The sequence below is a fragment of the Myotis nattereri genome (genome assembly GCF_964212035.1).
Source record: "Myotis nattereri genome assembly, chromosome: 10".
NCBI lineage: Eukaryota > Metazoa > Chordata > Mammalia > Chiroptera > Vespertilionidae > Myotis > Myotis nattereri.
The window spans coordinates 24,249,471-24,262,793 of NC_138085.1; the positions used below are offsets into that span (position 1 = coordinate 24,249,471).

Consider the following 13,323-nt stretch of genomic DNA (forward strand, 5'->3'; position numbering starts at 1 on the left):
AGGGCTGGGCTGCTGGGAACCGCTCTTTAGCCCCGTGGGGGCCGGGGCTAAAGAGAAGAAGGAAGGAAGCGGGCTGCACCCGACAACCCGGGACCACAGAGGCAGGGAGGGCCCAGCCCAAGCTCTGCCCCCACGCAGGGCCGAGTTGCACGAGGAGGAAAATGTCACCGTGACCGCTTTGTGCCTCAGTGTCCCGGATACAACCGCCTCCCTGACACAGGCAGGGGCATCCGTTAACTAGCAAAGTCACGCCACGCCTGCCGGGGACTAAAGCGCATGGATGGCAACACCCGGCCCGCGGGGCACACGGCAGTGGAGCTGCTCAGCGGGCGTGGGTAGCGGTGCACACTCAGGGCCAGCGCCCCGTGCCCCGATTTCTGCCAACGACCCCCGTTCATCCCGGAACCCGCGTTCCCACAGCCCCCGGGACAGCAGGACATCACTCACTTTGGGAGAGCCGGCGGAAATGCCGCCATGGAAGGAACACACTCGAACACGCCCCTGAGGACAGCAGCCTCATAGCTCCAGACGCCGGCCCGGGGCGGCCAGCAGCGGGGCCCAGGGAGGCTCCCTCCTGTGGGGAGAACGCGCGTGTCTACGCATCGGGGTGTCGCGGGCCCCAGTGGGCGAGCGGGACGAAGAAAGCACACCCACCACGTTCTCTCGCATCAAAATAGAGCCATTTATTCAAGACCCCGAACAGGACCCGTTGATCCTATCCTAGCAAATGGGCTGCGAAGTGCCAGGTGGTTCTTGGCCAGAGCGTGGGGTGCGGGTGGGCGGACAGATCGGGAGGCGCTGGCGGGAACCACGCGCGCGGCTGGCACATCTGATGGACACACACACCCAGAAGCCAGAGTCCAAAACCCAGGGGAGGGGCGGAGGAACGCGTCTGCGTTTGACAAGCAACACGACTTGGAAGAAAAGGAACAGGTTTCAAGAGGAAAATAACCAGAGCGAAGTAGGCCTTCCGTGGGACAAAGCGCACCGCGCCGGACAGAAGGAAACCCCAGTCCCCGGCAGGCGGTGCGCGGCCCTCGCCTCCCGGGCCGGGCCAGCCCCTGGCCCCTACGAACCACGGCGCCCGGGCCTGGGCCGCCTGCTCAGACCAAGGCCACGTCTGGTCACTAACACGTAGGCGTTACGTTAAGCGCTGGAAGGAGGCAAACAGTGACTTTCCAGGGACAAGCGTTCCCGGCGTCCCTGGGCGGCGATGCTCTGCAGAGAAGCGCAGGTTCCTGTCGGGGGAGGGGTCAGGCCGTGTCCGCACCTCCGCACCCTGCGCCCCAAACCTAATGATTTCTCAGGGCGGAAATGCTCAACGTGGTCCGGGTGTCAGCTGCCCTCAAAGATGAGTGTGGTGACTTCCTAGACTTCGCGCTTGGCAACGGCCCAAATTAAACACCCAACTCGGAAAAGCACTTTGGGGCCTTCTCTGGCTCAGACTCAAGGAAGTCACGGATCCACGGGGCCTGGCGATGTTGTCGCAGATCCAGCACAGTCCAGGCCTCTCAGATGCGCTCACCTGCCCGGCACCGCCCCTGAATAGCATCCTGTCTCATCTCGTAGCTGGGACACAGTGACTGAACCTGCCCAGGACGCCCTGCCCGCCAGGCCGCCTTCCCGTCCCTGCTCTGCCCCCGGGAGAGTGAGGGCCCTTCTCCCACTGCTACTTTCAAAACCAGGTCAGCGTCGCGCTGACAGTGCAAAGGCCACCTCATCCAATGAAAGGAGATTCCCGTGGAAACGCAAACTCGTTTAATTTAAAAATAGTAAAAAAGGTTCATTATTAAAAAAAGAAAATCTAGTCTTGGCACAGAAAGAAGAGATGGAGACAGCGGAGGTGATGGGTGACACTCTACCCTCAGTCCACCTTGGGTGCAGGGGCCTCCCTGCCCGCCAGGGGTCAGCCGTGCCAGGCCCGCCCAGCAGCACTGAGGCAGTGGCCGACCATGAAGGAGGTGCCACCAACAGGCCACACAGCCGAGCAGTCTGCTTCTATGGCTTCCTCAGGACCGGCTGGTTTGGGACGGGCTCCTCGGGGTCACAGTGCACCCTTCTTCAGTTCCCTCCCAGGGCTACCGAGGGGACTCCTGGGGAGATCCCACATTGTTCCCCAGCCAAGAGCAGGACTTCTCCCTCCGCCGAGGAAATCCCGCTGGTCCAGGGTCTGCGCGCCTCCACTCCCCCTCCCGCCCCCCCCTGCCCCCCCTGCCCTGCAACGGGAACAGCTCCCTAGAATATTTTAAAATATGAAACCACACAAAGCTATCTCTGTCTGATGGCTCTTTTAGGATTTTAAAATTGCTTTAACATAAAAATATTTCCCCCCCAAAAATACTCCGGGCTCTCCTTAAGTCATTTTTCTTTCCTCCTGTAAAAAGTCACCGTGCCCTGCCTTCCTACATAAAGCACTTATTTTGCGCCAAAAGTGCCCTCAAGACCTAGGATCTGAAACAACTATGATAAAGGGGAGCAGGGGAGGGAGAAGGGGAGAGGGGGAGAGGGGAGGGGCAAGAAAGCTGTCCTGCAAAGATTTTCTTGTGTCCCCAAGGCCGCATCAACAGCAAATCAAGACACGCTGAATGGAGAAAGAAGGTGGAGGGACAGGCAATGAGGAAGGGGAACAGGCCCCATCGTGGACGGAAGGCCCAGTTGACAGGATTCCAACGGACAGAAAAGCCACCTGACAAAGAAGGTTGTGTGAAACGGGGGCGCCGGGATCACAAGCCCCGCATTTCAGCGGCACAGGCTGGGCTTTGAACATCCTTGGCGAGGGCGACGGGAGTGTCCGAATTGTTAGGGCAACACGCAGCACGCGGGCAGAGCTCTCCCACCCCCTTTCGGTTATCGCAGCCTTTTTCGCTTCTCTTCTCTTCTGCCACAGCTTTTTTCCCCTCCAGTCTCAGCCCTCAGAGCCTGTCTGGGTGGGAACCAAACTGGGACCATCCCGCTGGAGGCGTCACGCTTTCCAAATAGATGTCCCTGTGGAGACCACTCTCCCACCTCTGATACAATTGTGTGTGTTTGAAACTTTTTGACAAGAACTAGGAAAGATAAAGGCGCCCAGGGCCCAGGAGGAGCTGACTTCGAAGTCCACGCCCACACGCCACGCCCGTGCAGTTTGGAGCCCACAGGATGCCCCCCCACCCCCACCCACCCCACGCGAACTGCTGGTGGGTTAGAATTCTCTTCTCTTTCCTGCAACATTCCGTTTACTTTCGCAGATCTAACACACACACCTGCAAGGAAACAGAGAGCCCGTTACCTTCAAACACACAGAACCCAGGTTGGCAAATTACATGGCCCATGAACCAAATCAGGCCCACCCACTATGCTTTATAAATAAAGTTTTATTGGCACACAGTCCGGAACATTCAGAGAAGCTATGCTACACCTGAGGGGCCGAGCCTCTGACCAACCGGGAAGTAACGCAGAGGCAGTGGCCATGGGCAGATGTCACAGCCCAGACGCCTAGAGGCAGGGCCCATGACAACTCAAGCCTGCGCTCATGGCCTCTGGGAACATGTGGGGGCTACAGGACACTCGGCCAGCCCTCCTACCACCCCCGCCCCACAGAATCACAGGGCCCGGGACCCAGGAGACCTATGGAATGCAGGTCATACCTTTATCAGCAGAGGGTCAGGCTGGGGGCACAAAATGTGGGGCTGAGGCAGGAGCAAGGTTCTCAGCCTCTGCCCTGGGTATCAGCTGCCTGGGGTTTCCCCTTTCGGCCCCACACCCTCCTCCCCCCAGCAAACCCTGGTGCTGCTTACAGAGCCATCGGACGCGCTGGCGCCCACTTTGTCCCCTTGGGCATTCCAGCAGACCTCGAAGATGCTGCCAGTGCCTCGGTAGCTGTGGACGAGCCTCCCACTCTGCAAAGCAAAGCAGCGGTCAGGAGCTAAGGGGGTGGGACCTGGGGGGGAGCAAGGCCACAATCTATCTACAGCCACCGCCCGTAGCTATGACACACACTGACCACCAGGGGGCAGACGCTCAACACAGGAGCGGCCCAGCGAGTGCCCTCTCCCACTCCAGGACCCCTTGGGGGATGTTGGACTGCAGGTTTTGGCCTGATCCCCGCAGGCCAGGCTGAGGGACCCCGTGCACCGGGCCTCTAGTATTATATACATATTGTATTTAGAACCTGCCCAGGGCGCCCTGCCCGCCAGGCCGCCTTCCCGTCCCTGCTCTACCCCTGCTGCTCTCCTGCTCTGCCCCCGGGAGAGTGAGGGCCCTTCTCCCACTTCTACTTTCAAAACCAGGCATCCTCTCACTGAGGATCAAAGAGGTTTGTGATTTATAAAACAGGAGTGACATAATTTGATGAGTTTTTGGCAATACCTAATGCCATTTTTCTATGATGTCGTTTTACAAATCCACCCGTCACTGCTTCTATGAAGAGGGACTCTCGCATAGTATTGCTGGATGCACGTTTTCCACCTGGCCTATCTGGGCTGTGAGGCTTGGCAGCAGGCTGGTTCCGCATGGGGCCCACCCTCATCTCTCCCTCTCTAAGAGGATGCAGCCCATCGGAGGCAGATTCTGGAAGCCTGAGGTCTCAGTGGACCTCAGTGGACCCCGTGCCAGTTCACTTGCTTCATGTACTACCAACCCTTCCCACAAGGGGGCATGGACTCAATTAAAATGCACCTCAATTTCAACCCAGCCAGAGGGAAGCTGGAAGGCAGACTGGATTAGAAGGGGAGAGGGGAGGCCATTTAATCCACCCTAAAGTCACACAAATTGGATCACTGGCTGTTTGCAATGGCTCCGACCATTTCTCTTCCATCAGCTAGAGAACCGAGAGGTGACTCCCCAACATAACACTCCCTGCTCTATCTCCCACACACTTCCACTCTTTATATTCAGAATCTGTCGTCCTCAGGTGCAGCCAGCAATACCCATGGCTACATTTATTCAAATGCTGTCTCCTTTTAGTTCTGCCAATAGCACAACCCAATACCAACATACCCTTTCCCACAGAAACATAAACTATTTTCATTAGAAAAATCAAAATGGCACAACAAAGCAAACAGATATGCCTTTGTACCCTCCCATATGCTACACGATGGGGAGTGGCCGGCCCCGCCCCTTTAGCTGGGCCCCCAGAAAGTGCAAATGGAATGACACCTGTCGCCCCAACCTTAGTACCTCGAGGGCAGCATCTCTGGAGACAAGAGGACTGGGTTACGGTTGTCTGAGATGACGGCTGGTACCCCAGAAAAGGATGAGGCAGGCAGAGCATTTCATGCCAGGGACTTAGAAGCGACTCAGCACAAACTCCCCAGCGACGGTTTTGAGCCTGGGTCACTGAAATCTGACTTGGGTGTTACTCGGAGAAAGGAATCGGGGATTACCTGAGTATTCCAGATGTGCACACACTTGTCAAAGGAGCCGCTGGCCAGGTACTTGCCGTCGGGGCTGAAAGCGACACTGTAGACAGGCTCCTGGTGTTTGGTGAGCGTGTGGATGCACACGCCGTGCTCCACGTCCCACAGCCGGACGGTGGAATCGAACGAAGCGCTGGGAGGAGGGAGAAAACATCACCATAGACACGGGGAGCTTCTATTTCTCTAACACGTACATCTATTATCTGTGGTTTTCCTTTCACAGCTTTTACATTTCCAGAGACAGTAACAGGTACGCTTCATCACGGCTAAGTGTGACTCAGATACATCGACAACAAAGCCATTGTTATAAAGCAATTCCTTTCTTCTTTTTTTGGATGGTTATTGGGGAAACATTGATTTCATGTTCATTTGTTTCTGCATTTCCTACAGACACAGACAATATGTCTATAGAATATTTACTACATTTCCTTAAATGCAGTAAATTTAAAATACAACATTTAGCTCAGCTGGTGTGGCTCAGTGGTTGGGCATCAACCTATGAACCAGGAGGTCACAGTTCGATTCCTGGTCAGGGCACATGCCTGGGTTATGGACTCGATGCCCAGTGATTGGCATGCAAAAGGCAGCCAATCAATGGTTCTCTCTCATCATTGATGTTTCTATCTCTCCCTCTACCTTCCTCTCTGAAGTCAATTTTAAAAAATGAAAAAACAAAAACACAACATTTATGGCTACCAACCAAAATATTTGGAAAAATGGCAAATTAAGGGAACACAAGTTTTAGTGCAATGGGAGTTAAAATACAATCACATGCAAATATGCCATCGTATTCCGAGAGCTGCAAGTTTTCAGACGTAAAAGAAAGAACACATACAAGAGCTGCTATTTGGTGTTCTCTCTCTCTGAACGGGGACTCACCGGCACTGCCTGTCCCCTTCATACTTGGCTGAAAGGACAGTGGGCGTCGCAGCTGATGCAGGAATTCCTTCCTTCCCTGTTTTCTAAGAAGCGGCCTTGGGTCGAGCACTTTCAGCAACAAGGACCCTTGCTGCGGTGAGACTGACCGGCCTGTGCCATGCGGCAGAGATGGGGAGTCCCTCCGTATCCACAAGCCGTGCCACCTGCCACCTGTCCCCGACCACCCCTGCTCTGCAGCGGCAGAAGCCCGCCACTGCTTCCTGGGACCCGGACGTTCCTCCCCAGCGTTGTCTTCTCCGGCGGGACACACCCCCTCGCTGTGTGCACCCTGGTCCCGACCCTGAAGGAGGCCGGCATATCCTGCCCAGAATCTTTTCAGCTTCTTTTTCGAGGCGCTCTTATTAAACACAGGACCTGGATGGAGTCCGTGAGCACTGGGCCGAGACAGTTCTGTGCAGCGCAGCCTGAAGCGATGTGGTTCTGGGCTGCCCATCGCAGCCACGTCCCCTCTCCCCAATTCTGGGAAGAATCTGCTGCTTGGGGGGGGGGGGGGGCGCTATATATATGGCTCGGTCAGCCCTGGCTAGGGTGGGGGAGCCCTTTACTGCCACTCAGAATTCACGCCACCGAGTTGGCCCGAGTAAACCAAGGTCGTGGTGCACTCCGCTTCCTTTGTGTGTCGTAATGAAAACCTTCACAAAGCCACATGCTGGAAGCCTGGACACGTAACCCACCCTCCCACCAGCCCGGTGGTGACAGGGATCCGCACCGACTCGGGCGTCACTGCACAGCGCTGTTTCGTGGGCCTTGTCCAGGGGAGCTACTCTTTGTACAGTTTGGAAGGACGGGAACTCATTCACAACACACTTCAGCAAATAACGTTTACTGGCCACATTCCTATTCCCTGCGGGTTCAAGTAACATCTACTGGCCACAACTTTTACAAAATAACTTTTCCGTTCCCTCTGATATAATAACTGTTACAGCCACGGGGAGCAAGGCTGCTTTTGGGAGCCGCGTGGGACTGGGTTGGGGGCCGTCCCCCTCTTACCTTGCGAGCATGATGTTGGCGTTCGGGTTGCTGGTGGCGGGCCCGGTCGGACTCCACTTTATGGTGTAGACCTCTTTGCTGTGAGCCTGCAGGTCATGGACGCACGTGTCCTGCTTCATGCTCCAGATCTAGAGAACACATCGGGCAGAATGTGAGCAGGTGCTCTTTCTCCAGCCAGGAACGGCTCAGCACCGTCACTCTGTGAGCGTGCCTCAGGTTTGGGGCCCTGGGGAAGCTCACTGAGGGGGGTCGCTGCCCAGACAGAGGGGTGGGAGAATCCTGGGGGCACCAGCAGCAGCAGGAGCAATGGGGAACTTACAGCAGCAGGAAGAGTGTTTGTTACAAAATCATCACCCAGAGCAGCCGTGACCATAAGACCCGCACTAAGTTGAGGGGCTGCCTGGGATCAAACAGCCCATCCTTCCACGTTACCTTTAATGTACTGTCATCCGAGCAGGACGCCAACAACATTCTAGAGGGATTCCACTTGATGGCATTAACCTCATTCTGAAAGAGAACAAAGGATTTTACAAAGAAATAAAGGCCTGTGAGTAGGTACCACAACCGTCCAGCGGGGTGGGGGTGGGGGGGCTCCATCATCTCTGCAGACTATTCAGTTACTCTGGGTATGGAAGACCAGTCCAGGACCCACACATTTCCCTCTGTTTCTTACTCTGCCTTTCATTTATGTAAAAAGCAAGGCCACATACCATGCAGAGCCGTCACCCACATCCACAACGCTAGAAAAAAATCACAACTGCACGTACATCCAATAAGCACAGCACAGAAAACCAATACGACCCGTTGTTTTGAGATTGACATTGAAGATCACTTTCACCCTGGCCAGTGTTTCCTAGTGGTTATAGCACCAGCTTGTGCACCGAAGGGTGTCCGGGTCGATTCCCAGTCAGGGCACACACCTGGGTTGCAGGTTGATTCCCAGTCCTGGTCAAGGTGCATGCAGGAGGCAACCAATGGATGTGTCTCTCTCACATCAATGTTTCTCTCTCTTTTGCTCCCTCCCTCCCTCCACTCTCTCTAAAAACCAATGTCAACATTTTCCACCAAATTCAAGGAAACTGGCTATTTCTATGATTTCTCTTCAGGTTCATTAGCCTTATTTCTGCAACCTCAATCAGCTGTTAAACCCACACATTAAATTTCCATTTCAGACACTATACCTCTCAGCTGTCAGATTTCCATTTCACTGTTTTTTAAAAATCATAGTTTTCTTTTCTCTGCTGACATTCCCCATCTATTCACTCATGACGAGCACCCTTTCCTTTATGTCCTCACACATTTGTCTAATAGTTATTTTAAGTACTTCCTTCAAAATCCAACATCTGGTTCATCTCAGGGTCTGTGTTTTCTCCACGGCCTGACCATACCTGGGTTAATGCAACCACCTGAGATACTACAACAGCCCAAGCAGCACAGGGCTGCAGAAGACCTGGTCTGCAGGCACAGCATCTTTTTTTATTAACCCCACCCCCAAGAACACAGTGAGGTGAGAGCCATAATGGTATCACAGATTTGAGTACGAGAGAGAAGGAGGAAAAAATAAATTCAAAAAGCAGTTGACAAAACTGCTTAAAGAAATGTCAGCGGTATTTTAATAGGGTCTAGGAAATAATGCTGCAAACATGTCCCTGTCCTTTAAAAATTCAAGGGGTAAGTCGGCCGTCACAGCATCTTTTAACCCGAGGCACAAAGGAGACGGCTCCCACCGCCCAGCACGTTCCCGTGGACGCGAGTCCCGTCGTCAGGCCTGGCACTTACTGTGTGTCCTTGGAAGGTTCTGATGGGGCGGTCGCAGCCGAGTCTGCAGACGTGAATGCACTTGTCTGTGCTACAGGAGGCAAAGGTCGTGTTGTTCTGCCAGTCCACATCGAGAACGGGGGCTGTGGGCGGGAACAGAGGGAGGACGTGTGGATCCTATGTCCTAACGGTAAATATCACGTTACATGCATTCTAACACACGTAGGCTGGGCTCCCGAGCTGTCTGCCTTTGGAGAGGTGCCCACTTACTGGTGGGGAGACACGTTCTGTAACACATTCAGCACCGTCCGCGCCATCAGTGGTGTGAGATGAAAGCAACACCAACGATAAAACTCACCAGCGGCCATAAAAGATGTATGTAGTGTGGCCTGAAAACTATGAGGACAGGCACCCAAGGCATCCCGGGTCTCCTCACTCTGACTGCCTCCATCGCTGGTGTTCTGGACTGAGGAGCAGACGTGTGTCTGTGCTCTGACACAGTGGTGACACGCCCTTGCTGGGACCTTCCCTCCTAGTCCACCCCTCCAGGACCCACGCCCCCTGCTGGAGCCCGCGCCACACACCGAGATGCGCCGGGCCGTCTGGGGCAGTCCTTGGGCTCAGCCCTCCCGTTTAGCCATCACCGGGCACCCCAAACTACCCTACCTACCAGGAAAGACACTCTGCCCCCTTGTCAACATCCGCTCAGGGACACGTGACATAACAGTGCACGCTAGCCCACACATTCAGTGTCCCTCTCCAAGGAAGACATTGCCCATGACGGGAGCGGCACCTGTCCCTCGCGCTGGTGTCCCCACACAGGCCGCTCCTGCTGGAGGTGCGCAGCTACCTTGGTTTCAAGTTAAGAGGCTGCCCCTCACGGAAGAACTGAGTCCCACAGAGCAAGAGGGAGCAGGTGGAAACCTGGACTCTCTGGACCCCGGGCTGCCCCACGTGGCCTGCTGTGGCCACAACACAAAACAGATGTGGTTAGGGCCACAGCGGTGGCTGCAAGGCTCTTGGGAAAGACTGCCCACCTCAGGGCTGACACTGCTCTCTTGGCCCACGTCTGGGGACCTGGATTTCTGGAAGGTTCCCACTATTCCATAAACTGATGAGAGCAGCTTCTGTACCCAAACTGCAAACAACGTAGTCTATGCCAGCTTCCTTCCAGGAGTCTGCCATCTGGGTACGAGCAGGCAGACAGTGGCCGCAGGACCAGCCCCCAGTGAACATCCTGCACACCGAGTCTGCAGGGAGCTTCCCTGGAGGAGGCCCTGCCACGTGGCCAGTCGCACCTGGATTCTGGGGACGGGGCCCGCCCTTGGTCCACAGAAGACCACTGCAAGTGCTGCATTTCGCCCTGTGACCTTTTCCCTTGTGGCCAATTTCGCTGTGTCCTTTCACTGTGATAAACCTGAGCCGTGACTTGCCGGATCTGGGGGGTCTCAGGGACCCCCAACAGAGCCCCCCTGGACTGGCAGGAAAAAGGAGGCCACTCTGGTCCAGGTATTAGTTCCCTGTGGTGTTTTTAACGTTTTGATGTTGGGGAATCTGTACCTTATAAGTCTAAGAACAATGCTCACCATGATTACAGCTAAATTCCATGGACACATTCCTCAGAGTATTCAAGATTACCTCCCAGGACATTTCACAGGGACTCTGTGCTATTGTTTCCAAACTAGTGGCCTGGTGCACAAATTCATGCACATTGAAAGGAAATTAATTAGAAGAAATATTTTAATATCACTATTCGCCCTTTCTCTATAATAGAAGTGGAAACACACGTGTGCAATTGGTACCAGTGAGAGTGTTATATGTATCCTGCATGACGAGTCAACTTAGCCTTTTATATATATAGAACAAACTTGCTTAATTAGACCTGCTTTCTGATGCAGCTAAACTTTTTCCACCCCAATGAAGCACCCACATTTCTCTTTCAGGTTATTGTCAACAACACAGCAGTAATTATCAACACGAAGCACATTATTACTGTAGATCACACAGGGAGAACAAAGGGTAAATATTTAACTGCAGCAGTGTTTTTGACTATATTCTGCGCAGTGAGAAAACCTGAAGTCATTTTCAAGGTTCCCCATTTCTTATTTCTTTTCAGTCGGGTCAAGTTTCTAAGCTTTCTAAATCTCCGTTTTCTGGCTAATGAAAAGAAAATAGGATTCCACCTGGTCTCCTATCTACTTACTCCAGGACTTCTATGAGGATCAAATGGAATGAGGCAGGGGAAAACGCTTCACAGACATTTGGTTACAGTGTAAAGTGTTTCCACCTGGCTATAAATCAAGTCCTGTACCCGGGCTGAAGAAACTGCAAGGAGGCTGGTCATTGCTAGGGAGAGGAAGCCGGGCATTGCTACGTGACGTCATTACCCGGATGGGGAAGAACACTTAGCACATTAGCCTTTTATATACATAGATCACAAAACAAAAACAAAAGACTCACCAGAATGAAACAGAAACTGCTGTTTGGCTTCTCCTGTGTGGGCATCCCAAATTATTGCTGTCTGTACTCCGCAAACAAAAAGGAAACATTAGTGATTGTTCCTCTGGCCAAGTTTTCTCTGGGAAAATTTATCACACAAGATGAGGCAGTGAGCCCCGCCTCCTTTCACGCCAGCCCTGCCCAGTAAACACAGAATGTGAGCCACAAGGGGAACTTTGTTTTGTAGAAAGCGTTCTAAAAAAAGAAAAAACTGTTAAAACTACCTTTCCTTTTTTCCTTTTTTAGGGCCGTGACTCAAATATGAACCAAGGTTGCTGCGGCCATAAAACTTTTTAACAACACGTTTTATTTCACTCCAGTATTGCCGAAATATTGTTTCAACATGCGTTCAGTATATATCTGTTAGTGAGATCCTTGGCAGTCCTTTTTGCCTAAGTCTGTGGAGCCCAGTGCTTTATATGTAACAATCTCGAGAGCCACGTGTGTTGTTGGCAACTCCACAAAACATAGCAGCCACAACTGATAATTAGAAAACTACAAAAATTGGTGGGGATCCCCTCTCTCCCATCACAAGTTGAAAACTTATAATAAAGCTTATCTAAGTATCTTTCTGGCACTTTTCCGAATGAGGAGCTGAAGAAGAAATGGGCATTTCTGAAAATTGTCCTGTGCATTGGTCACGCTCTGAACTGAGGATAGTAGGCAGAGCAGAGCCACGCTGGCCTGTAAGGGGAGAAAGACCGTTTCCCTGGAAAACAAACAGGAATTCTTATGAACCTCCTGATGCTGGGAAGACAGGGAAGCACTGGAGGCAGCTCAGGGACACCACTGGGATTATGTCTTCATCAACTCACTCAATTGGAACCAGTGCACCTCCCTGTCACTGACAATAAAGCTCTTGTTGAAAGTAGAACTAATGATAAGTAGTGTGGATTGTAGAAATGTTCAGAGGAAATACTCAGAGCAGTGAGTGCCTCTGAAACCTGACTCTCCACATTTTGGATCAGCTCTAGACCAGCGAACACCTTTTATTCATTTATTTGGTGGGCCTAACACTTTCACTCACAAACAAATCAGGTGCAGCAGAGAATACATAAACTCGCAAATCTGATGCCATTTCGCACACTACGTCAGTCGTTTTGTTGATGTCTACATTAAAATACCCTGGGCAAAAAAGAAATTTATTTTCTAAAACAGCAAGTACTGTTAAGAATCTGAAATAGCCCCTTCGGGTTAAGCTTCCACTGAAGGTCAATGCTAGCATTCTCAGAAATTACACTTCCTCCTTGGGTATTGCTTTCTGAACATTATTATCTCTGCCGTGGCTGGCCAATAACGGCAGACGGCGCATGGCCCAAAGACTGACAGAATTTCAAATGTGCACTTTCACTGACCAAAGAGCTCATCTCAATACAACATCAGAAACCTTTAGAATATTCAAATAAGCCCTTTTGAGCATTTTGATCTATTATAGTGTTACTTCATCATTTGGAATCCCTAAAGCTATGCTTAGATTTGATAACTAAATCATTATCTAAATTTGATCCCAAATTGTGTATTATTAAAAGTGCTTGTAAAAACAAACAAAAACAAACAAAACAAATAGCTAATCTCCTGGTAGTGAACACTGATCATCAGGTAGAAAATCAGAAATGAATACAAAAAAAGTAGCCCTGAGCCGGTAAGGAGGTGAGGATGCAAAGCACTGGCTAGAATTCCGTGAAAGGCCAGTAACTACTGTCTGGACCCAGGGCTTGCCTTCCAGCCTATGTCCACTCCA

The 13,323-nt window shown here is 52.3% G+C and overlaps 1 protein-coding gene across 1 annotated transcript in view; it reads right to left on the reverse strand.

The window, feature by feature from the left end:
• Positions 1 to 658: 658 nt before the first annotated feature.
• The window catches only part of LOC308525992 (F-box-like/WD repeat-containing protein TBL1X), a 33,788-nt gene continuing 21,123 nt past the window's right edge, over positions 659 to 13,323 (reverse strand). The window contains exons 6-12 of the mRNA XM_081100894.1: positions 11,544 to 11,604; positions 9,105 to 9,226; positions 7,758 to 7,832; positions 7,326 to 7,453; positions 5,364 to 5,529; positions 3,777 to 3,878; positions 659 to 3,242 (exon numbers count right to left, since the gene is read on the reverse strand). Of these exons, the coding sequence (XP_080957020.1) occupies positions 3,216 to 3,242; positions 3,777 to 3,878; positions 5,364 to 5,529; positions 7,326 to 7,453; positions 7,758 to 7,832; positions 9,105 to 9,226; positions 11,544 to 11,604 (681 nt within the window). The 3' untranslated portion in view covers positions 659 to 3,215. The remainder of the gene's footprint in view (positions 3,243 to 3,776; positions 3,879 to 5,363; positions 5,530 to 7,325; positions 7,454 to 7,757; positions 7,833 to 9,104; positions 9,227 to 11,543; positions 11,605 to 13,323) is intronic.